General features: G+C 42.8%; 1 protein-coding gene across 3 annotated transcripts in view; it reads left to right on the top strand.

Annotated features, from left to right (window-relative positions):
* The window catches only part of LOC128880835 (cysteine-rich venom protein-like), a 61,885-nt gene that overhangs the window by 29,655 nt on the left and 5,585 nt on the right, over positions 1-26,645 (top strand). For all 3 annotated transcript variants that reach the window (XM_054131323.1, XM_054131322.1, XM_054131324.1), the window contains exons 2-5: positions 14,419-14,516; positions 18,272-18,408; positions 23,549-23,694; positions 25,529-25,735. In XM_054131323.1, the coding sequence (XP_053987298.1) occupies positions 14,432-14,516; positions 18,272-18,408; positions 23,549-23,694; positions 25,529-25,735 (575 nt within the window). In that variant the 5' untranslated portion in view covers positions 14,419-14,431. The remainder of the gene's footprint in view (positions 1-14,418; positions 14,517-18,271; positions 18,409-23,548; positions 23,695-25,528; positions 25,736-26,645) is intronic.

Raw genomic sequence — 26,645 nt, 5'->3', positions numbered from 1 at the left:
CGCCGCGACGGACTCCTCGAGGTTGTCCAGCCTGAAAAATTCCCTCTAAAAATTCCTGGCGCTCCCGTATCAAGCCGAGTTGCTCCCGGTGGATGTATTCCTCGCAACAAATGAAGGAAACGAAAACGTTTATTCCCGCGGGATTTACGGTGCCGCAGGCTCGTTTGAAATGCGGCGCGCGAGCAATTTGAAGCGGCATCTCTCGGAGCAGTGCTCACATTCTGACGATTCAACGTGTACGCCTTGTTGGCGAGGGGTTGCGCGACCGCTTTCATACATGTATGCATGTCCTGGGACACGGTGAGCGGGATTTTATAAGGGATTTTATCCATTCCAAGTGAATTCCTCGCGCCAAAGGGCGCAAACCGACGTGTTTCGTAGTTGAACGCAGGACGTCTAGAACTTTGAGTATAGGGGGTGAATTTTTTAGGAGGCTCGAGAATGTTTGACGTGGTTTGGGGTTGGTTCGTCGCTGTGTATGCACGAGGGGTGCTTTGTCTGAATGAGTAGGGAGAGATTGGAGACGAAGGGAGTCAAGAAGTGTTTGATGAAGTTGGTTGGTGTTTGAAGCTGCCTTCAGCGCCTTTATCGAGTCCTTCCAAAGGACTTGCAGTAAGTGTAACATTTTCTACAGTGGTGGCTTGGTTCCTTCTCGATAAATGCGCAATCTGACACTAGTCGTTTTATATCACTGACGTCGCACTGCAGAATTCGGTGCAATCTCGAGCCCTTGCTAACGCGAAAAGAATTCGAGGCGAAACGTAATCAGCGTCGTGGAACTGGCGGAAAGATTCGACGACGGTCGTGCAAGGGCTGCGACGATTGTGGGAAAGGAACGTGGGCAGGTTGCAACTGTAAACGAGTCGAATCGCGTAAAAGAGTACCGCGGGCAAACTTTTAAGTAGTTGGGGCAAGTTTCGGAATCGATACTGCCGCAGGGAACCTGGACGAAGATGTTCCCACCCCCCGCTGGGACTTCTATCGTCGAACATAACTCTATCTACAACTGTTTATCGTCGTCTCGGTTAATACAGCCACCGGTTTGCTCTCGTGAAACTTTTTAACTCTGAATTTTTCAACTTCCGCGTTCAAAGGATCGGGCTATTTTGACGATTTCGACGGGGCTCGAACAATTCTTTTGTTCGCAAAGAGTTGGATTCAAGTTTCAAACTCACGACGAGGGATTACTATTTTTAACGCTAGGTTCACGGAGATTTCTTATCAAATTTCTATTACCGAATCTCACAAATATTCAAGTATCTTGAAAATATTCTTATATTTATTTATAGTCCAAGCTCGAGTGTCGCTTCAGTCTTCATCCCTCTTATTCCACTGAACCCACGATACAATGTTACCAGTCCTATTACATTTCCAGAAAGTTATTATTTCGTACATTATCGTGCTACAGCCCAATTCCTAAGAGGACGCGGTGAGAATTGGAGGATGCCAAATCCTTTTCGTCCGTCTCCGTCTCTCTCGGGTGCTTTCTTGATGTTGTCTTCCGGCGTTGGCGGAGCGTAATACCTCACCCCGTTTACGGTGCTGCGGCCAACCCCTCGAGATTTCGGGGGTCGTATACGGGGCTTACGGGGTCCCCGTTCAACGGCGGTTGCACGTGCGTGCAGCCAGGGGCTTCATTTAACCGAGCATCTTCAGCCCTCGACGAAACTTCCCCTGTGTCCTTAAGTTCCATTTTACCGGGGGATGAAACTCGATCTAATAAGTCGAGGGAGATCGTGAACTCGCGGGGGTTTCGTGGAACGTTCGAATTTATGGGTGCATTCGGTTCACCGCGATCTCGACTCTCTCAAAGCTTATCACTGGAACTTGTTTGCGCTGGCTTAAACCTTTCGTGCGCTGCTTTGGACCGATAGTAACATGTCAAAATTAGATGTTCCTTATATTTTTTCTTTTTTTATTGCGGACAGATGAAGCACTTTTACAAAAATAGAAAATTTGTATGATAGCGTGTTTTCATCAGTTGTGGAATTTTTCTTTTCGTTGGAAACGAATGTCAAAAATTAATTTCTTCCGAAACGTCGGAATGTCCTGTAAAAAATTAGACACTGCAAAGGCAAATAAAAATTAAAAATTGTAAGTGTTACACTCGCGAGGCGTACGTGACGCGAGAGCTCTTTGAATTTTCGTCGTCGACGCTGCGACGCCGTGTTATATGCAAATTTTGCGAACAAGTACGGGGCGAACTTTACACAGGGAACGGTAAATTAAATATTGCGGCGCACGGTTTGCAAGAGACGCACGGTAATATTAAACACTCGGGTACTTTGCTTGGGAAAAATTTATTCCTTCGACAAAATCGAGAGTTGCAAATTTAACGATTTACAATGTAACGCGAATAACTGATGCGAAAATGTAAGAATTGAAATTGGAGCGTGAACAAGGTGTATTTCGCGAGTTAACGATGCGCTTTGGACTCCTCCTGGCGTTATTATACGACGAAACTTCTGTGCCTGACACTGTTAGTCCCATTCGCGACGAGTGGCACGGAATAGCAAAGGGTGACTATCGGTAATCGATTGTATACGTCCACCATGAATATAAAGGGTGGTCCAAAGTACGTGTCACGACCCAAGAAGAAACGATTGCTCCAGGAGCGAGGAATCGAATAAGAGACTCTCGAATCCTCGAAAGGTCACAATTCTGTGAACACCTCTCAAACAAATCATCCTCTTTCTTTCTTTCTCGATGATTGCTTCGGGTATTTGTTCGCGGCGTAAGCCCAAGAACGTTCCCACGTTTTATTATTAATTCTGTTTCGCGAAATTGTCTCGTGACCTAGCGTATTTTGGCGCGTGCTGCACAGAGACGAGAATACTCCCCGAATGATCTGCTTATTATGCAAGCACGCACGCCAGTCTGCATCCGAACAAGCCTCCCCGGAATTGTTACTCGGCTGCTATGCCGAGTATAGCATGTTATATTGCTATAACGCCGTCTGAATTCCTCCCGTTGAGAAGGAAACTTTAAATCACATCAAGGAAACAATGAATCCACGGGAAAAAACGAAACGAGTTTCTTTCGCGTTTTTTGATAAATCTATTGCGAATTATGGATACGTCACTCGGCATAATAATGGGAACGTCCTCTCGGCGGAAAGTTTAAATCGTATCGAGGAGATAACAAATCTGGAACGAAACGAACGTGGCTCTCCTTTTTTCCTCACCCTCCTTCTCCGAGAGGCGAGAAAGTTACTGTACAGATTCGCCTAACTTGGGCGATCTTAAATTACTCGTAAACTACTCTGCGTGGAGGGGAAAAAAGTTACTAGAAACTTGCCCAGAGACGGTGGTATATATGTATATAAAGCGGTAATCAGCTTCTTCGGTCAGATTTTCGGCAACTTTATTCCTCTGAATGGGGACAATCGATATTTTATTCCGGAATTAAAAAAGCGTGGCCCGGGGTTGATAAGGGAAACTCGAGGGAGTTTTCAAACGTTTTGATCCTTCGTGAAAACATTCTTCGACAACATTTTTGTTTGAATTACAAAAATATAAAAATAGCTTCGTGCGGTCTGAATAATCATTCTTTATTTAACATTTCTACATTTTTGGAGTGAAAAGCCCCACGGAATTGCAATTATCGATTTCGGTCTACTTCATTTCTGTTCGAAAATGAAAATATTAGCGTGCCAGACCGTTGGAGGTTAGATAATTTAATATTTTAACCTCCTTGAATGCATAAAACCTATCCAAATTTATTTCCGTTATTGCCTCACTGTTGGAATTCATTTTTTTTTATTTCCTCAAAGAAAAGTTCCGTCACTTGAATGACAGTTTTTAATTTTTCATTATTCCCATTCCAGAGTGAAGTCAATCTTGTTTAAAACTATCCACATCGCGTCGACTCTAGATAGCCATCCATTACATTAGCGAAGGAGAGTCAGGAATTTATATTCATAAAGTATCGAGAAAATAAAAAAAAAAAGGAAAGACGTCTGAAAGTAACGGAACGACGATCCTTTGGAAGCGACAGTAAAGTTACCAAGTAATTTTGATAAATCGAAGGTGAATTATGGACACGACGATGAAGCAGCGACCGTCTCGGTCCTTTTTCCCGTCGGGTATTATCTGCTGGCTCGTTCGTTCTCGGTGATTCATTTTCTGATTCGTTGGGAAACGCGAACAACATAAATTTCCCTCGTACGTGAGGCTTTCATAGCCACGGGTGGTCGTATTTTAAAAATATAACCTCTCGCTGGCTCTGTGTATAAATATTCAACGAATAACATTTCCAAATTGCAATACGAATGCTCCTTTCGGACTAGAACACGCGACGAGTTTAACGAAATGATAAACAAACAATTTTCTATCGATATTCAATATTTGGAATATTTATACTACTTCTGGCAGAGCATTATTTTATCAATTATTTTATTTGAGTTTAGTTTAGACCTGTTCGAGACTCTGAAAATTTAATATAAATCGACGAACAATTATAATATTCTTTTATGGTTTCGATTAGTTCGAGGGCACTTTTACGAATAGAAATCACGACGGCGAGCGAAAAGACATTAGCGTTGGCCGCGACGAGAAAACCAGGAAAAACGCATTTGCATTCGAGGCTGCGTTTAAACAATCGCACGGGGTAGCTCGCCGCCACGTTTATATGGAAATTCCGACGAACGATGAAGCTCACAAAGGTCCGAGACCGAATTAAATATCGTCGGCCGAATCGGTTCAAAGCCGCGCGAAAAACATTCAACGTTTATCCGATGTTAAATGAAAATATTCTGATGGGGAATATTTTCCTTTCGTTTTTCCTCGATACGTTTAGTCCGTTCAGTTTGCTATTTCGTTAAGAACACCTCATAGCGAGCGGGAACTCATTCGTATCGTGGCAAAAATAAATGACCCGTTCCGATGTTATACAAAGTACACGTGAATTTCAATTGAGGTAGTTGTTCCGTGGATTTATTCAATGAAGAATTTCAAATAAAGCTACACTCGATTGTTCTTTGATTAAATATGAATCAATTTTATGAAGAATGATACCAAAATTTTGTAATTTTAACACAGGCTCTTATGGAACATACACATTTACACGTGTAATTTTTTCAGTGTAAAGAAGAATTCGATTTAACCGATATGAACCGATATTATAGAGCGTAACAGTTATTGATCGCGTCGTTACAGAGATATAATCCATTAAAATCTGAAACTGAACGCTGCCACAATCGTTTCTCGAGCATGTCTAGATATCGATTTATTATGGACTGTTTCGTTTAGTTATTCTCAAAGTAGCAAGATTCGGGAACGATCGAATTCCTCCAGCCCTCGAAGTCTCATTAAGAATTATTTTATAATCCGAACGCTACGAAACGGGATGCAAACTCCCAAACGATCATAATTCCACTTCGCGGAGCTCTCGAAACGTATTTCGTCTCGTATTAGAACGTTTAAGGTTACCAGAAACGAGAAACAGGAGCGCCCGTTTCGCAGTTTGAACCGACGCATAAATCTTTTAAGAAGAAACTACAGTCGGTTTTCGCTTGGCCCAAAAACCTGCGCAACTAAGAACAAGAGTCACGGTACAAGGGCCGGGGGAGGAGGAGGAGGGGGGGGGGAGGGACACGTTTGCGTTTCGTCGTCGACAATAATTTCATAAAGTGTCGCCGGTCCAAAAGAAGGGGTCGACAAAGCGGAGCGATTCCGGAATTATGCGAACGTCACGTTTCTGTTCTTAATTTTTCTGACCTACATGTCCACAGGGATTAAGCCGCGATTCGTCGACGCGGTTTCGAATTTTCCGCGTGCTGAACAGCAGGACGAAGTTTATCAAATAAAATAACCGTAAGTTACGCGTTTATTATTAACACGGGTTTGTTATTTTGCCTTGAGGTTGTTTAACCCTTTCGACCCCTTTCCAGTTGGATTCTATTCGTTTCTCTTTTAGAAATTAATTGCGTTACAGTAGGAGCGTAAATAATATTCGTTCTCTTCCATATATGTTTCTGAGCTTCAACTATTAGTTGACCAAAGGCAATCAAAAATATTCATACAAGTGATATTATTTTTATTTCACGTATGTTTCCATAAGTCTCGCTTGTAATTTGGTCAAAGGCAATCAAATATGTTCAGTCGCGTGTCCCACTAGGCTCGAAAGGGTTAACTCGGCAACTTTGGGGGTGGTAAATTCGCGTGTAACTTTTGGACCCCTCGGTTGTGGAATTTACTCATCGCGCGCGAAGTTTCGATGGCGACTGTGCAGTTTCTCAGTTTTAATCACTGTCGATTCGACGATTGTTCTTGGAGAGAACTTGACGGAGGATCGCTCGTTGCGAATTTGCGGTCGAGAGGATCTCGAGAGAATGCTGATACAACCGAAAAGTAAAGATGTACCACTTTTTAAGAAACGAAGTAAATGCACAAGTTTTGTACGTTGTATTTGAATGGTGCTAGACAGGCCTGGACACTTTTGAAATGGTATCAGTTGAAACGATTGCGTCAAATAACATGTTATTTTATTTCGTAATTATTTTCACACCAGTGATCACTTTCGAAATAACATCTAGATTCCATTTGGTTAATAAATAGCAACAGCGCCGATGTTTCAGTGGGGAACTATTCTTGGTGTAATAGGATTTGATCGAATGTCAGTCAGATTGTCTCTTCCATGTTCGCTTTAAAATGAGGGACGAGGAGGTTGGGGGACGATTGGACCGATGGTACTGGTCCAGTATTGGAAAACAGGGCAAAGTTTCTCGGGACTAGTCCGAAGCAGCTTCTCCCCCGCGAATTAATGGCCATTTTCTGCCAGGGACGTTATTTGGCCGATATTTTACTCGAACGAACGCGCATTGGAAAAAGTTTAGGTGGCCCGGTTACGCCTCCCAATCCCCTCCTGAAAGTGGCAAAGGGAAACCGTCAACGAGTGTCCATCGTTCTCTTCCGTTGTTCTCGTTCCCGTCTATCCAACGGTCGTTGCTGGGTTCACCTTTCTAACCCTTTTCTCTTTACGCTGCTTCCACCCCAGTTACTCTTCACCACGATCCTGTGAAGCTGATTTGCTGAACTTTTCTTTCTAAAAGCTTCAGTTTTTAATATGGAGTAATTAAAATAGAATCGAAGCGAAACTTTGGATGGTTTTGTAGAGATCCATAATAGGTTTAATCAGTCTTCGGTGTTTCGTATCAACAATTTATAGCAGCGTTAATAGTCGTAGTGCATGGTGGCGCCATTGAAATTCAACAAGTAATCACGCGATGGCGCTGCTATATTGATATCAATGTAACTAATTAATTGTAAATTACAATTACACCTAAAATTTAATCGTAAACTCTAATTAAATCTCCGCAAATTAAACTCGCAAATAGTGCAACGGTCAACCACGGTTGGACATCAATTAGAATTATTTGTTTATTTCAAGCGAAGAAAAGTGGTCTTTGAATCGCTGCGTCCCTTTGCCATCGCCCTCTTCCTTTTCTTTTCTCGTTTCCGGTTCGATCTCCGTTCCCCCAAGGCGTATTCCGTTGGTCCGCGTTATATCGATGGCCAATCACAGATTTCTAGTCCTTTGTCTACGGCCAAAAGGTTTCCCGAGCCAATAGAGGATGAAATCGCGTTTCGAGGACACCGATCCGGTTACAATACTGCGAATAACGCGATCAAAGGTCTTAATAGATGTTACTCGCTCGATGGCTCTTTGACGACGCCGGATGTCCTTAGGGCTTACACATGGCAACGTGCCCACGGGACTAGGATCGGTCACCGCTTATTTATTTTCAAAGTAAAGAAGTGTCTTCGATCTTTGACGTTCTCTAACATTTACAGACCAAGTCCAGTTTACTTTATTTTTTACCGTGGTCAATTAATTTTATTTTTTACTATTTCATAGGCCTCGAAAGGAAACCGTTGCCGCTTATTTAAAATTTGTTTACGAATAATCCATGATTTTAACTTTGTTACCTTGCAGTCCTCGAAAGGAATCGTTTCAGGTCGGAAAAGATGCTTATTTCTAAATTTCTGTCACAATTCCCTCCCCCCGCCTTGTTTTCGGAGCTCTCCGTTAAAGAAATAACGAGCAAACGCGGACTGTGTTTGGCTAACCTTGTTACGAGGAGCTTTTCAGTGAACGTATTCGTATCGGTGCGATTTCTTTGCAAATTTCGGAAGCTCTTTGGAATATTCCGAGGTGGAAGTTTTAAGTTGCTTCTGGAAGAGCGGGGCTGGAATTGTTAGACCTCGAATACGGTCGGGTTTACGAGCCAGACCTGCGAAGTCTGCTGTTTCTCAGATTTAATTTGAGTTGAGCTTGGGTTTATGATGCGGCAGCGAGGAGACTTCCGCGTCTGCAATATAATTTTGGGATTAGGTTTGAAAATAGCGTTTTAGTCGCGGCTCTCCTCTACCGCGCAACCCCCAGCTCGTATCTCTGCTTTTCAAGCGTTTATTTATCACTCACGACGTCGCGCAGGAAACCCGTTAAACGTGTAAACAAATCAACTTTCATACGCGTGAAAAACGCTCGGAAAAATATTCATACGCGGCAAACAGTATTATTTGGGAAAAATTGTAGCGCGCCCGCGGCTACACGATTTGCGTTTGTTTCGTTTTATTTTATATTCGTTTTGCAAATATGTATTTTTGTTGTCGATGGCCGTGTATTTTGCACGCCTTTTTTTTTTGCGCGTTTGCACTTTTAATATCCACGCGAAAGTGTCAGACAAATACGGACGTGTTCGGTATTCGGCATTATGGCGAAATCAAAATCGAATGTTTACCCTTTATGGTCGTCTAGAAACAATAGACAGTATAGAATTCCGGTGTGGCGTTTCCATTGCTTCAATACGTAATAACAATGCTGCAGAGGGAACGAGGTATTGATTTTTTGGGACTTTTGTTTGTCCATTTGACGTATTGAATGCATATTTCACAAGGGTATGCAATAATGCATACCTACAAATGCAGAACACATCATGTTGGAAGTGTAACGTGTCTGACTATCTACAGGCGCCTACTACTAACTCTCAAACTCGAAGCCTCGAATACTTCGTAATAAAACAGAGGATCAAATGATAAAACGTTGATAAAATGAAACACGGTGAAACGAAAATTCGAGCATAAAAAGAAATTTTCCACGATAGAATGTTCAAGCTGGGATACAGCGCAGCTACTAATATACTTCCACGCGATTTTGCAAACGAACCAGCAGCAGTCGATAACCGAACCGTGGACTCCGTCGAGAATACCACGCTCGTAATGAACCGCCTCGCCACACACGTCCAAGTACTTCCAAGCTGTTTATACGGACGAGAACAATCAGGAATTCGTTCCGCGGCGAGCCACACAGACGCACCTCCGATCCAGCGAATTTCCAACTTCGCAGACCTTTGGAGGCGGTCCGTTTCTCTTAATTACAGGGGACTTTGATATTAAGCCGGCCACAAAGGCGTCTCACCCCTACGGTAACGGGCGTAACGTTGCAATTACGTTTTTACTTGATCATTTTTCCACTCGCAGAGGAACGTTCGAACGTTCGAAAGCTCGCCTCGCCTTTGATCCACGATTCGATCTACGATGGAAACTGCAGAAATGAAATTATAACGAGTGGTTAAAAATGTAATTTCAATAAATTGTAAAGGGTGGTTTCTCAGAGGGGTTCTACGATACATCTCGTTTATTTTGGTTGTACGATATATTTGTGCATGTTTATATTAATGGCGAAGCTCCTTTTGGAGAAAAGCCTGGATTTTGGATTTGTATCATTTTTTTTTCAATTAATTTCTGGGAGAGTAATAAGAATTTCAAATGCAAAGTCTCTTTAAAAGCTTCATCGTCAAATATTCTACAAGTAGAATAGAGTTAAACTCAAATTTTTAGTGCTCATGTCCCTAGTATATGTAATTATACATCGTCTTAAAATCAATTAGAATCTGAAACGCAGGAGTGTATATAATGAAACATAAAAACATTGGACATCAAAGGCCACCATTTTCTCTTCTCCTGAAAGCTTTCAAAATATAAATTTTCTTTCGCCAAAGATGGCTTTCGTTCCCAGTTGCTCTACGAGTTTGCCTCTATCTTGAATATCGATACGTCTCGTTAAAAATGATGTGGTCTTTTGTGCGCGATGCTTCGTCCTGCATCTCGTTATTTCGCCATTGTCTGCTTAGTTTTCATGCGAAAATCCCGATAATAATTCCGACGGAAGTAGGTGGCTTCAGTAGTCGAGATGAATTCTGGTCAGACTTGGCTTGACCCTATCCACGCTATTACTACTCGCATCGAGGCACGAAAACCGCAGCCTCCACCTTTGACAGTCCTCTCTCAGCATCCTAACAAATTAGAGTGAACGTACTCCGTGTCTATACGGTGTCCACCAAAACTGAATCCCCTTTTCGTAAATTTATTTAACTTGCATAATTCGACAAACACTATGACTGTTCAAATTCGAAAATTCTATGATAGAAAGTAAGAAAAGCGTAGAAATACGTTATAAAATTATGCAATAATGTTCTTAATATAATTTCGGGCATGTTCGTTTCGCCATGCAGTTCCTTATTTAGCAACTTATCGTTTGGGATGTTTACTCGTCCATATTTGCCACTCTACATTCGCCAGCTTTCATTATTTGCTTTTTCGGTGACTGGGCGTCTGTGGAGCTACGTCTGAATTTACTTATCGCAGAATGAGATAAATATCGGAGCGTGCACCTCGCGTCATCGTGTTTGGAGAGTGTTGCAGATCTAGTTTACGCTTTAATCTCGTGTATGTGCTTCGGGACCGATTCGTAACCCAGTTTATGGAACTCGGAGAAATCTTCTAAATCATAATCAACTCGAACGCGCCGTGTGGATCGCGGAATATTCTGTGTATTAGTAGAACATCCTCTATATTAGCAACGCGGAATATTCGGTTCTGTAGAAAATTAATTAACATAAATCTCTCGAGCGATAGTGGGTCGCGAAGAACCGTGGTCGTAGATTTAAACGTATTTTCGTCGAGTGTATCTCGATTCTAAGGAGCCTCCAGTCTATAGTGGGAGACTGGAGACTATAAAAACCTGGGTAATTCAATCAACTTTAGAATTCTATAAAGACAAGCGACTGAATTAATAAGAAATGTAGCGAATAAATATTTCTAATTTAAATAAAGAAGAGCTCTTTCTCAACGACAACAAAATTGAGCCCTGTTATTTTCCTCAACCCTCTGTTGAAGTAGTTATCGCATGGACACCCTGTAGTGTCCATCGAGTTGGGAGCAGGGTGAATGCTACATCGCGAATTTATGAATAAATGTCTGCTTCGTTTTTTGGTACCTTTCCAGTGGTTTCCCTTGGCTCGTGTAATGCTTGCTCATTTTTCTAATTGGAATGCAATGAGGGTACCAAGTAAAATGCTGTTAGAGGTAATTTTACTGTATGCAAAAGAGGGATCTCGATGAAATACGGTGGGTTTGTACCGCGATACGGATCGCGGGTGAAATTAATTTTCGGTTGAATTACGACTCTCCGCGATACACGTTTTTGTTTATCGGCCTGGGGAATATTTGCATAAAATTTGGACCGTTTAACGGGGAGAATAATTTTAAAAGGAAACGAATTCCCTTGCAGACGTAAATTTTTCGCGTTTGTCCGCAGCTGCTCGAAGTTATTGGTACGTTTAATTATGATTAATGTAGAGAATCATATAGTACTGTATCGAAGTACCATGATTTAATGTTATATATCCTCGAAATCGAACATCAAAGATGCTTTCTCCCTTGCAGACGCCTTTTACATCTTTCGTTTATATTTTCGCTGCTTGGAATCTCCCTCGTACCCTTCTCCCTCGCTTTCGGGAATGTCTGAGACGATTCAGGTTAGTCGATGCAAAGTAGTCCATGATATAGAGGAAACACTCGCGTCTCTTTTGATGTTGTAACGCTTTTTCCTCCTTTTTCCATCGATCTCTGATCGGTCGAGCTTGAAATCGGCACGGGACACGAGCTCGCGAACCATTTGCTCTCAGGTATCGAGGCTGAAAGTGTAACGTTACTCCGAGCAGCGAATGTTTGGCAAAATTTCAAACCTATCCAAGAGTAAACTCCTTTCGCTGAATAAGCAGACTGAAATTGGCGAGGATGGACAAGCCCGATCGGGACGAAATGCAAACCAAGGGATGGTTCGCTGGTTTGTTGCAGATATGTACGACTGGTATATATTAAAATTTTAATGGAATCGATGAATGGAATGACCGAATGGAATAAGATGATGGAATTAGCGTGGTTCATTGAAGTCTATAAAATACTGTATTTTATAATTCACAGTCTCGAATGTTTCGCCCTATGCAATCACCCTCTAAAATCTACCCCAAAGACGATCAAAAACTGATCAAAACCAATCCGAAATAAATATAGAAGTACCGAAAGAATAAAACTGTCGCAACCAAAAATATTTAGCGTTCCTAGCTCTTTTTAAATGGTTTAGTCTATCGATTATCGAGAATATCAGTCCACCTAATCGTCCGATTTTCCGCGCCATAGTCAAAGCACTCACACGTGAAAAACGTTGGCAAATACGCTTTCGAGGCGCACGTCACCGATTACGTTTAACACAATCTGTCTTCGTTCACGTTGTTCGCCTTTGAGGCAGTTTCCTCTGCCACTGACGTCGGCAGCCCTCGTCGCGACGGTGGACATCCCTGTTTCGCGTTCCCTAAATAATGAAATTTGCCTCTGAAACGGGGAATTGTGATTAATGGCAGGCGGAGACGACACGAGTTTCCTCGTTCACGGTTTTCAACGTAACGCGAATTTCGCGACATGATCCCCGACGAAGTTCTTAAAATAACGAAATTTCAAATTGACGAGCTTTGTTGTAAAACGATATCAAATGGGCTCCAAAGAAAGGAAACGGTTAATTGAATATTAAATGGTCGGACTCCTTTGCTTGGGGTGTAGTGGAATGAAAGTTAATTACCATTGAATTACAAAGGACCTTAAAAATGAATATTATTGAAACTCTATGGAATTGCTGATACTTTAATTTAGGCCAAAGGATCGTGACAGGAAACGGCTGTGCGAAAATTGCTCGCGAAAAGATTAAATAGAATGTTGCACCCTTCGTTTCAATTCTTCAGTTAATTAATTTCGATTTTTTGCAAGTCTGTACTTCGTGTTCCACATCGAACGAGACTATTTCGCGTAAGCTGGCTTCATAATGTTTCCGTTCGCCGGTGGCGAGGTATTTATTAAAGAAAACCTCTTACGAAGCTTCTTATCTTCCCCTTTTCCGCGACGAAATGACGTCGCGTGCTCGTATCCGGTTCTGATAGGCGGGCGTACGTGCGCGAAAACGGAAAATCAGGAACGAGAAGCGAAGCAGCCGGCCAGAAAAGAGCAGGAAATGAAAACATAAGAGACCTAAAGGGGACGCGACATTAACAGTTTAGCCTACTTTGATGACCCCGAAATTGAAAAATGTTTCGTGGCTTATTTCTGAAAAACAATTGCACCCACCGATTTCAAAGTTTATACAACCGTTCATTTATTTAAATAGAATCTGAACGAGATGTTTAATTAAATTTTTCTTGAAAATTGAATGTCAAAACCATAAAAATAAATACAATTCCAGGGACATTAATAAATTTTGGTTCGAATAAAAACTTCATTTTCCTAGGCAATAAAGCGATACAGAAACAAATTCTGCGCCTGATCGATATTAAATTAAACTCTTCAAGAACCATAACCATTACTCAACGCGAAAGCTAGCAGGATTATTCCGTTTCAGCTTTCACGATCTCGTATAACAAACAGGGTAATATTACCACTGGAAATAATTATTTTATTAAAAGATCCTGGTGGACATCGTATAAAAAAGAAATATATCACGGTTTTCCGTGAACCTTACTCTACAAGATCTCTAATTTTTTAATCTGTTCGAGCGCACTGTTTTGAAAAAGTCCAGCTTTAGTAGAGGAAACTCGCAGCCCTTGAGTGCACTTTCGCAGGACGCAGTCTTCCTGACTTGCCGTTTTATTTTCACGTTTTTACGTTTGGCGAAGTCGCTCCAGGTTTTTGAAATACGTACACCGCCAAGGAAACCTTCAAAGACGACGTGATATTTTTTGTTGGGTGGTCACGTGTAACTAATTGGTCAAGTGAGGATTAAGAGAATCGATAGAAAAATTAGACGATTAATTTTAAATAATTAGAAGACACACGACGTCTTCGTGCTTCCGCAACGATATTATTATTAGGAAAATGTGAAATGAAATATGGTAATCTAGGAATTAGTATTTTCTGAGGTACGTAGCGCGTGAAACCATAATTCCTTTCCAACTACATGGGCGTTCGAGGAGTCACGCAAGCCTTACATCGTATCGCACGGATGTTACGCTGTCCCCTTAAGGTTTTAAATTCCCCCTGCAACTTTTTATCAGTTTTATGGGATAACATGTCCGTTCGTGTGTTCCAGGTCGTAATCGAAAATGATGAGGTGGCTGTGGATTATCGTCCTGATAGCTCTGGCGCTGCCGGCGGCCGTGCCACGGAAGACGCATCGCAGTAAACCCAGTAAAGTATCATTTATTTCAATCGTTTCTCTCCTTCCACCTCCGAAAACGTTGCTAATTGCTAGGACTGTCCAATGTTCCGTTCTGAAACCTTTAAAACGGACTTCACTCGACCATTTGTACGAAAAATATTCCCTCCTAACCACGTAGAATTAAACTGCTCTGGTTACACGGGATGCTGTGTACACGGTTTATATCGGGAACCCTATTGTTGATACGAATACAGGTCGTGGAAGCCTTGAAAGTTTCATTCAGCTAGACTTCAACGCGGAGTCTCCGACTTCGTGCTTGCATCGCGATGAAAATGCGTACATATTGTATTCCCTCCGAAGCCTCCAATAACAAATTTTGTAGGTGGAATTTCTAATACGACATCAGACTCGTTTAACGTTTGCGTTAAATTTTCACGCAGATCGAACACTCCTTATCCAACTTTCATTCGCTAATAGGTATTCTGAAAACGATATAAAAGACTCGCGATGACAAAAATTTCACCATTGTGTCTAAGAAGTTGCTCTCACTTTTTTTGATTAATAATAGCAATCGTTCCAAAGCTTTAACCGCAGAGGTTTCCTGAAAAATTCCACGAGTATTAATTATGCGCAGCTGTTACGGTTCTGATCTTCGTCGTCTCTATTTTTGGGGTTGGAAAAAAGTAGCGATACAAAGTATCTGTAAACAATGCTCAGGGATGCTGTAGCGTATATACGCCGCTATAGTTCCGCGAGTATTCGGGGAATTCCATAATCTACGAGCAGAATTTATGCAGAAGAAAACCTGTACGAAGATACGAGAACGTGTCGCAAATTTTCTCGCGCAATAACAAGGATGTTTCGCGCTCTCTGATATCTTCTGTTTTATACTCCCACGGTCTTTACCTCTGATATTTAAAATTCAACTCGGTTTCAACGGCACGGTGAACATTATCGGTGAAAATGCGGGTCGCGAATTGTGATCTGCAAACAATTTATGTCCGTACACACGGGCTAGCCTATTTTTCATTTTAGTCGTTACTCGAGCTAGATGTTTACGGTGGCGAGCTTGAAATTCAACATGTCCACGAAATATAAATGATACTCTGATTAGTATTATTACTAGTACGTCGTAATTTTAGTAGAATTTTGGAGAACATTTTTGCTCTCGTTATTTTACACGAAAAATAAAATCGGAAACGTGGAATGAAGTTTTTACAATCCTTGCCTTGTTTTCGAGGAGAACAATTTTGAAATTGTTTGGGGCCCGCATTTCACCGGAATTTTGTTTATTCGATCTCGATAGACATGTCGATCACGCTCGAACGCAATGTTTTTACCTGTGTAAAGATAAAAACGTGTAATCAAAAATTCTATTTCTGTTTTTATAATTGACTCACGCACGCTAACATCGCGCAAATAACATAACGCAGTCCTCAAAAGTAATTTTTTCTGCAAAACTATATCGTAGATGTTAGTACGTCTGTAAAATGTATTCTACGTTTTCGGTTCACTTTTGCGTGTACAAAGCCCTGTCTGTCAATTCCACCACATGTCACGGAACGCTCTGTGTTTTTTCTTTTTGTAAATGTTCGCACGCGAAATGTTACAAATAATTTCGTACGAGCGCCGTGCACGGTTTGAAACGAACTCGTTGAAAGTGAGCGAAATATGATGTCCAGCAGGATTTCGATGTAAACGTAAAACACTCTGTCGCTTTTATTAATACAATAACGCGCACGACGTGAGAATACAGTTTAAAGTATGGTATAATTAACAGAGTGGTTTCCATCGATAGCACGCATTTATAACTCGGAAGCGGTCTGCAATGACAGGTCTGTTCGTGAAGTTTCAATAATCACGCGGGAGGAGGATAAAATAACGAAACTAGCTCCCAAAGTAACATTCTCGCGATAACGATGGGTTTCATTTAATTTCGAAAACATACTTCGTATCGGGAAATTTAATTGCATACCCTGGTTTCTGAATTGAACATTTTATTTTAGTTATAGTTACTCTCTGGCTAGTCGATACACCTTGAATTATTGCTATACCGCGCGGATCATTATGCATCTTTACCTTATAAAATGTTTGCAAACGTACCTACCTAAAAATTGAACACAAATAGGAATTTATTTTACTCTGCAATTATAATATATGAATTTTTTTATATTATCGCGTACTTATTATCGCATACAACTCGCGAAAGAAATTTTCAGGACAACCTAATACTAAATTCACCCTGACAGAGTTAGGCTGCCAGGTCACGCGGAATCATTGGAAATTATCGGTTGTTGAGACCATTCTCAAATCAGCCAATCTCCACTGTCATTCGCTAAGCTCCCGAGCGCAGACAAAGATCTCCTTGTAACTTGATCTCCTTGTAAATTCCTCGCGATCCTAATTTATTGGGTTACGAATTCGAGGGATCAGATGTTATCCACTCGTATCTTGGTAAAATCTCGGTCGAAACAATCTCAGACCCTAATTTAACATTTGGCCCATCGTGGGTCAGCTCCTGGCAAAGTGAATAGCTCGCTCACGAGTTCGGGTCAAATGGTCGATCCTACTTAGGGTTCGAAACAAAGTTCGGGAATAATTCATCGCTTCACGACGTTTATCTTCCGTAGTTAAACTCGCGGGGAATTTCCTTAGACAAATGTTGGCCTTTTAATCGGAAAATCGAGCCGTAATTTATGTCGCGAACATACGATTTTAATGGGCCTGACATTTTTGGAAACATTAAGAATCTTCTTTAAGCTTTAGAAAACTTTTCCGACGTTTGAATCGACGTGGTTGGATCGAAGACAGCGGCATTTATCTGCAGGAGCTACAAGGGAGCTTTGGGTACAGCGCTATCGAGATTCAATATAAATCCGGGGCTCATAATTTTCACGAATTTTTTCGCCAAGTCCCTGACACAGAAGTTCGCCCATAGATTCGCCAGAAAATGGTCTGCTGATGTCGAGGAAAGGGTTTTCTCGTTCGTTTTGCGCCGCGGCGAAAATCCTCGACGCAGCTGTCGTCGAATCTGCGTCCCAAAGAAACTCGTACTCCGTATTTACTCGAGGGTGAATTTAGAGAACCACGACGCTCGTAATAAATCAGTTCTGCAGCGAGCTTCAGTTTTCATTTACAATATACATTTTTGAGTTCTTTTTTTGAAACCGATGTACTTAATATTTCGATACTCGGATCTTGAACTCTTGGGCTCTTAAAGTCTTTATTTTTAACATTTTTCTCAATTCTTCGTTTCTTTACAATTTTTTTAATTTCTTCTATTCCTCAGTGTCCGAAGACTTCGGTGCGATCAATTCTTCAATTTCTTCATTCATCGACGTGTTCGATTCCTCGGTTTCTCGATTCTTCGATGCGTTCGATTCGTCAGTTTCAGACTTCTTTTGAATTCTAGCCTTCTTCGATTCTACGATTCGAGTTCTTCTCGAGCTCCTTTAATTCTACCAAAGAAACTTTGAAACCTTTCAACGCGTTATTCTAAAAGAACGCGTTTCCAGTAGCCGTATTCCAAGGGAAATTCTCTCGCTGCATCTGATTTCCGAGATGGCGCGTCCCATCCAGCGGCAGCTGTAAGGTTGAAGGGTATGAAAATAGAATGTTATTGCTCGTTTGGACGTAGCCGAAGCAGTCGATATTCCCCTTTAAAGCGGACACTTGTTCCGCCGCGAAAGGGGGAGGAAATGGAGCAACGCGTATAGAGAGGACTTTTATTGGCAACGAATATCGGTTATCGCGACCTGAGAGGAACGTTTGCCTTTGCTTGCAGCGCCGAGGCTCTACGGCGATAGGGTGCCCGTCAAGTTAATCAGGACCAGCAACAGCAAGGTCAGGCAGAAGATCGTCGATACTCACAACCACTTTCGCACCCAGGTCAAACCTTCCGCCGCTAACATGCTCGTAATGGTAAGTACTTGGCAAGCTTCCTATCGATTATGTATCGGAAAATTTACATTGGGCGTTTCTGATTTTCCCGAGGCACTTGTAACTCCTCCCTGTAAGGACGAAAAGGAATTTCGATGAAAAATTCCTGTTCTCGTCGGGGTGAAATAATTAATTTACTATTGGCTCATCGAGTGGACTTGGTTTTAGAAAATTTGAAAAATTCTAGTCCATCCTCTTTCAAGACTCTATAAATAGTATCAAACCATTTGCATCACACGGAAAAGTGGAAAATTCTTTTTTTCGTATCTGAATGAATTTAACATTGTCTAAACAAAGGATTTGTTATTTTCTTTTAGTTGATTGTATCTCAAGAGTAATAAGACAGATGAAATCTAATTATTTTGCGCGACATGACAAGACTTGACACGGTCGATGCATAAAACCACGTAGGAATTATCACACCGATAAAATGTATCTCTTCCCAAGAAATCTACGTGAACACAAACTTGCCAACGATGATAAGCTCACCATCCCCCAATCCTTCGCAACTCTAAGCGCTCTCTGAGCGTAGAGGAACGTCTCCGAAAGACGCTTCAGTTCTCAAAAAACAATCTAACCAAGTAGAGATAACGAACGGCCTCCAATCTCCTCAGTCTCAACTTTCCGCGGAGCCACGATCCCAATTTTTGCCCGTGAACGCAAATCTCGACGGAGGCGATCGCGTTAAGCGCGAGCCAATCGTAATTTCCACGGATCGGAAGCCCGAGGAATCCCGAGACGATTCCATCTGGAAGAGTGCTGGAAAATTACCAACGGCGTATCCGCGCCGCGGGATTTCGCCCGGTGATCCAGCGAAATCGATGGAACTTCAAAGCCTGGCGAGGAAGACCGATCGAGGAAGCGAGGAGGTTTAAGGGGTTGAGAAGCGGCCCTCGCCTCGCGTCTTTTCAGGGTTACGAGACCGTAATGCGTTCAGAGGAGACGAACAGGGCCGTGGGGCTGTTTTTACCGATGCGAGAGCTCGCGTCCACGGACAACGAACCTCCATGTTGGAACGTGATCGCTCTGAAAGACGCTCGCCTTTTCCTGACTCATCGTTCTCGTTCACCTTCGAGATACAATTTCTGAACGATTCGAGGGACCAGGGTCCGGGATGTTGCCTGATATTCGGGGCAATTTTGCCGACACTGCTAGTTCCAGACTAGAATTGGGGGTTCCTTGGTACCCGAGACCAACACCTTGAAGATTTATTAAACTTGCTTGACAAACGGAGGGAGATTTTTTTCTCAAGAAAGTCCACGAGAGAGATTTTGGTTTCTCGTCGGGTGCTGATGCTGTTGTTGTTGATGCTGATGCTGGTTTCGATGTCGCAGTGTACTCTGTGGGGAAATCCCGTCTCCTAATTCCCTTATTAAACTTACTAAAATCTCTATTTAATCTTCGTGAAAAAAATTCTTGAATCTTGGCTACAATAGCTGCGCGAACCCATCCTTGAAACATAAAAAATTACGATTCGATCCTTTCTTGAAACGAAAACTAATCATTCCACTCCACTCCTCCGTGTTATTTTCTCCAGAACGTGGAATCGATTCCGTCGACTTCCGCGAGCATTCTCGTTACGTTTAAAAGTACCCAATAGAAAGCACTATCGGTACTTCGTTTACGATTTCCGAAACGCTCGGTCGAGAAAGAGCTAAACCGAAATCCCGCGGGCTTTATCGCAAGGATGGAAATTACTTTCGGATCGTGTTTGTCCCGACGAGACGTTAAACTTAACGCACGAACTGCAGTTTACATAATCAGGCCTGGCCGCTTTTGGTATAAACAATGCCGTTCTCCTTCGATTTCATTGCGCGGGATCGATAACGCAATGGAAGTATCCGCCGGAAATCTTTCGGTATCATACGTTGCGAAGGAATTGCACGCTCCCGAGGATTCTATGAAACGACCCAGTAACACTTTGTTTGTTTCTTTCCCGTTACCTCTAACCGCGAACTCTCTGCCGAGCTGCGGTAACAACGTGACCGGATTGCCAAGCCAAATGAAGCACGAGGCTTTCAATATTTACGGGGTTACAGGTTGCGACCCTCGTTGGGGTGCTACCGAAGGGGATGGATACGTTGACACGTTGGCTACCAGACAGAACCTTTGCCTCAAGACGATCGGAAAGTATATGATATAATTCTACACGAAGTATATTCCCGCAGAGGCGATCCGTAAATCTTGATGGGGTCCTTTTGTAGCATGCTTTCTAGTGTCAGCTAAAATTCGAGCAACCAAAATTGTTATAACTACCTGAATGTATCGATATGCGTACGAAGATTCATGCATATATACATAAATATATAAATTCACGAATATTCGACGCGAGATACCTACGTCAGACTCGTACCACCGTCAAGAAAGGATCTCCAATATCGTTACATCCCGCGGGAAAGGGGCTCCTCGTCATCTCAGCGTTCATAACTCGCTCCCCCGAGACACTTCCAAGGGTTACCACGAAGAATACGAAGGTGTAATACCTGACCCAGTCGACGTGGAAATTCCAATTAAGCCGTACGCGAAAATGACGTCCCCGGCATTAGCAAATAAAGGGTTAAACTCGCTGGAACGTCGGTTGTCTTTGTGTCCTTGGCTACGCTTCGTTAGCCAGCGCGACAAAAGCAGCTGGCTCGGTTGTTTTTCGAGGAAAGAAAACGCGACCCGGGTACGCAGCTCGTTGCTTCCTCGAAAAGGGGATTTGTCTGTTCCGAGGAGAACACACGGTCGTTAGGTTGCCGCGTTACAGATGTTTCCACTCGCTCGAACGGTCAACGATCCGCTTCGGAACGCTTTTAAACGGTCGCACGAATCGCCTGTTACTTGGAGGCTGTCGCACTTGATCAAGTGCAAAGGAATAATCGAATCCCGCTGCACTCGTCGGTATGCAAGATTGGTTCTACATGGGAGCGACGTGTTCGACGAGTCCCTTTGAATACGCTGGTAATTTTGCTTTGAGGGAACGCGTGGGAGTTCTTGGGCGCTGTTTGCGAGTCTGCCTGCGACGCGTGGGATCTAATAGGCCCTCTTCGAGGCTGCCAACATTAATGCGAACGTTCACGATGATCGATGTATTCGAGATATTCAAAGATTGGTCTTCCTTGGTTCTTTTAAATATCGGTTTCGATATACCTCGTTATGATTTTTTTCTTCTTTTTTTTTTCAGGTATACTTTGATTAGGAAGCCTAGACAAAAATGAATTCGGATACATACTTGTCGCCGAAATGAGATCTACTTCGAGAAATGAATTGCGAGGGAATTCGTTCGAGTTCAACGTGTACCTTGTGTAAAAGGAAAATTTAAGTTGTTTCAAAACTCCCGAAATTAAGCTGAGCGCGACGCGTACTTTTTTAACGCCGTCGTTCGTTAAGTCTCCCCGAAACGCTAAGCGTTTTACAAGTTTTACGAAGCAGATTACGCGTTCGAACGTAAAACGGGCGAAAGATTGTTTAAATTGCATTCACAAAAGAGACCGAGCACAGGGACGCCTGGATACCGGACGCTCAACTGGATACAATTAGTCTAATTGTCTGGAGTCCATTTAACCGAAATAATTGCACTGCATCGCGAACGAAGCGCGTTAATAGAAACACTGGTGCAATTAATAATCGTAGACGGTGGCGGGGAGGGGCGGAGGGGGGGGGGAGATCTAATTCTGGAATGAAATAGCTCGGTTCGTTCGCTTTGCGGAGATAATTTCGAATTGGAAACTAGTAACGCGATTCGAGACGTCTGGAGTCGAGGAACGAATTTCCAGAAGATTCAAAGTAACTTTCAACTCTTTGCGAGTCTTTATCATTTTTAAAGACTTTAACAGTCCTGATGATTCTAAAGAGTTTCGAGACTGTCAAGACCATATGTGGTTTGCAAGTCTCTGAAAGTCTCTGAAAGACTTTCAACACTACCAAGACTATCATCGTTTGTAAGTTTCTAAAAATCTGAAATAACGTCGGCAATTCCGAAGAGTTTCAAGTCTCTGCAAATCGTGTTTCCGCGACGCTTTAAAAATTTGCGAGCGTAAGTATCGAGCCCTAAAGTCGACTCGTTTTCGTCCCGAGAGGATCTCGCGTACGTCGCGTTTTTGATTCGCGTCGGACGGGGTTCGTTACGTCGGATTGGAAGCAAGACGACACGCCGTTAACTCGTTTATACAGCGCGCCGTATACCCTCGCGAGAAAACTTGCATTTTAAACGGCCTCATAAAAATTTATCGCGCCGTCGCTGTACGCGCGGCGAATCCATCCATTATACTCATCCCTCGCCGAGATATACGAGCGCGTCGAAATTTTTTAACTGCGAAATACCGAGGGGGAGAATTCCGTCTGCGTCGGAGGGGGTGAACGTTCCCGCGAATAGTTTGCAGACCGGAATTATTCTGGTTCGTATCGATTGAAAATGAAATGTAAATCGTCGACGATGTGAAATCTAGATGCGAAGCGATTCTGTAAAAATTTAATCGCGAACGTTAACTGAATCGAATTAAATATTCAGTCTCGAAGGAGCCTCGTGGCATTATAATTTTAAAGTAATTCATCTTTCGGAAGAGTGAGTTGAAATTAAGTGAAGCTTAGACAGACAGGAATACGAATCGATTAAGAGAAGCAGAATATATATATATCGTCGATTCAAAGAGGGTACGTGATATTCGCGAACTAATTAGATATCAATTTCTGACTTTGATTCTGAAATACCCGAGGGACCACCCACACCCTCGCATCTTAATAGACAGTTGTTTAAAACAGTTTATCCTGCGTAATCGTGTTCGACGAGGCGAACGCTAGCTCTCGCTATCCGTGTAATCTTCATGGACATCGCGTGGGCGAGTTACAAGTGTCTGAGGGATACTCGTCCTGGCGGAGGCGTCCGTGCGAGCAGTTTAACACCCTTTCGACGACGGGATGCAATATCGCGTCGTCGAGGGAAGCTATAAATTTTTACGAGGGAACTTGGATCGCAACTGTTACGATTATAACAGGGCTCGTTGTCTGGGAAATTAACGACACCGGTTCGAATAATCGAGGCGGCGTTTTCTTACGGTCGCTTTGGTTTCATGGGCCAAACTGGAACGAGTGTCTTCCGGTTCTTTTAACGCGACTAACTCCGACGAAATGATTGTTTCAGAAGTGGCATCCAGGTTTGGCTAAATCGGCGCAGAGGTGGGCTAATCAGTGTCTGGGATTGGTCCACGACAATGCAACTGGCCTATACTTGGACGGTTTCGGCCAGAGCGGACAAAACATTTTCATAACAACGGGACGAACCCTTTGGTGAGCTCCGAAGTTTATTATTTTAACACGTTGATCGCCACGTTATCCATATGTGGGTGACAGAGCTTTTCACTCAACTTCAACTTCAACAATTAATTTTAATTTTTATAGGGATACAAAATAAGCGATACGACAAGTGTTAGATTCTATAGTTTCTAATTGTTTCGAGACAAAATTTTTTAGCCCTGTATACAGTTCAATGTGGATCGGACTGGCAGTCGACGTGTTAATTCTAATTTTATTTGAATTCCAGTGCAATTTGACCCACTTTTTTATTTTTTAAACACATGACGGGATAACGAGGGTACAGTGGACGTTTAACTTTGCACGAGGGAGTATTCTTTCAAACGCTGCCACGCGCAGAGCCCATTCGTTTCTGAAAGGTAGATCTATTACAGCGGATGATTGTTTCGCGGTTCCCGAGCAACCGCGGAATTCTGGCGCACGAAGTGCGGAATTCCAACTGCCAGATATTGTGAAATACCAGTGAAAATCGAATTTCTATTCTCGTTGAATTGGTCCGTCGATACGCTTCGATTAATTGAATTTTTTATCTTTTCGCGACGACCGCCATCGTTAGGGAAAAAACCAACGTATCTGCTTTCCATGCTGGAAATTTCTTGCGTTATCAATTCCTGAGTGGACATTTTCGCAAGGAATTGAGTAACCTTTTCGAAGTCGGTTCAATTAGAATTACAAGCTTGATCTACTTTAAATCGATCGAAAAGAGTTTCCATTCTCTTTGGTTGTTCAATTAATTTCTATTTTATGCCCAAGAGTGACATAAATTTCATTCGTCGTTATATTATACCGAGTGTCCTATTTCAGGAAGCGTTCAACTGCACGAAAATGATGTAATTTTAAAGGTTTCAAACTCATCGCCTTCTGTTATTCATACTACGTTTGCTACAGTATATAACAGAATCTTAGAAAATTGGGCGATCGATTATCCAAAAGCTTCCTCTTCCAAATATCGTCGTCTGGCTATGAATAGGATGTTCCACCGCAGGTATATTCCTGGCTCCCGTACATCGAAGACCGTAGCGTTTCAGTGAAAGAGCTGATTATCGTTCAGACACGAAAGTTTCGACCTATTCGGGATTACAATTCGCTATTGTCCTATTTCTGTCTAACGATAACTCGCTTTCGCACTCGTTGGTCTCCTCGGGGAGCCACCTGTTGACGTTCGCCGAAGAATTGTCACCGATGTCACTTCCACGTCTTTCAGTCCTGCGAACAATTCCGATGGAACCGTGGAGCCCCACGTCCGTCTCCGTTTTAATTGATTCCATACGATTCTTTCGAACGGAACGTTCCTTCTATTATCTTCCCTGATACCGGGACATTTCAATGGAGAAAGCTTCATTGGAGTCTAAACGAAACCACCTTTCTCATTGGGATACATCCTTCGCAACCAAACACTAATTCAGAGGATTGTTCTTCTATCGAATTCTGGCATACAGTTTGAGAATGGCAATAGCTCAAAGTCAAACAAAGCGTATACTTTCCATTCAGTCTTTCATTGAAATGCGTCGCCCTCCGTACCCAAACACTATAATTTGAAGGATCTCTACTCGAAAGTAGGCCAATTTTGGCAACCCCTCTCCCCATTTCTAGTTTCTCAGTTCGAGTCAGAAAATTGTGCAATACCACTTAAGCAAAGTAAAACGAAGCATACACTTTCTATTCAATCCTTTATCGAAGTGCCTCCCTCCTTCCTGCTAGGGTGCACCCTAAGACGGTATTATTTAAACATTCATCCCTCCACTCGACTCTGTGAATGCAGCCAGAATTCCCGGACGCACCTCTGACCTTTCAACCCCTCTGTTCGCAGGAACTTCCCCATCAGGATGTGGTATATGGAGTACAAAGACTACAAGTACGGGGACGACGAGTCAAACGACCTGCACGAGATCGGCCATTACACCCAGATAGCGTGGGCGACGACGCACCTGGTTGGTTGCGGGGTTAGCCACTGCACAGGCGGCAGGGGTCCGTTGGGCAAGGATTTCTTCATGTACGTGTGCAACTACGCCCCAAGGTGAGCATACAGATTAAAGCAACGCCGTGCACAGACTTTATTATAGATTCGTTTTTTTTCCGCGTACAATCAGCCTTCTCCTCGGTTGTAACTACCGATAATGGAGCGGCGCGGTATCGCACCAACCGGAAGAGCCATTCAGTGGTTTCTGCGCGTACTCTCGCACTCCATTATATCGATGTTTGTTCCCCTCCGAACGGCCCGGGAACTTCATTTTACGTTTGCCGTTACGCGTGGAAAGTGGCTCGCTGGGAGAATAACAATCGCGACTCGAGCTTTTACAGGATTACCTTCCCAATTGAAAGATACAGCGTGTTCCGGTGGTCGTGTAACGCGCGCGTGCTTCGAAAATGTTTGGCCGTTTCCGTGTTAGCGGAGGTTTAATCTTGCGCTTCGCGGTTTGGCGTCGTTGGAAACGGGATTGTTCCGCGTGGACAGAGATCTCTGTATTGTTCGCTTGAGCGCGGATAGATTTAATCACCGGGATAGGCAGGGGTTAACTCGACGTTTGGAAGTGTTTCTGGGATAGGTCGACTCGTGTTTGAGGATGTTTGTCGTTGGACAGCACGAGGTAACGTTTGAAAATGATATTACACTGGGGTAGGTCGAGTTGTTTCGTGGATCGAAGGAGGCCTTGCGTTGAGAATCAAAGATCGACTCGGGTTTGGGCATGTTTGTCGTTGGATGGAACGAGATAACATTTGAAAATGATTCTGCGCTGTGGCAGGACGAATTAACTCGACGATTGAGAGAGGCTTTGCGTTGAGAATGAAGGCATCGACTCGTGTTTGGAGATATTTGACGTTGAACAGGACGACGTACAATTTAAAAATGATTCTGCACCGGCCCTGGAAGAGTCAACTCGTCGATCGAGTGAGCCTTAAATTGTGAATCATTTAAATGTGTCGGA

This window comes from Hylaeus volcanicus, chromosome 8, assembly GCF_026283585.1.
Source record: "Hylaeus volcanicus isolate JK05 chromosome 8, UHH_iyHylVolc1.0_haploid, whole genome shotgun sequence".
Taxonomy (NCBI): domain Eukaryota; kingdom Metazoa; phylum Arthropoda; class Insecta; order Hymenoptera; family Colletidae; genus Hylaeus; species Hylaeus volcanicus.
The sequence above is the reverse complement of the archived record's forward strand: the minus strand, read 5'-3'. Positions and strand labels throughout refer to the sequence as shown.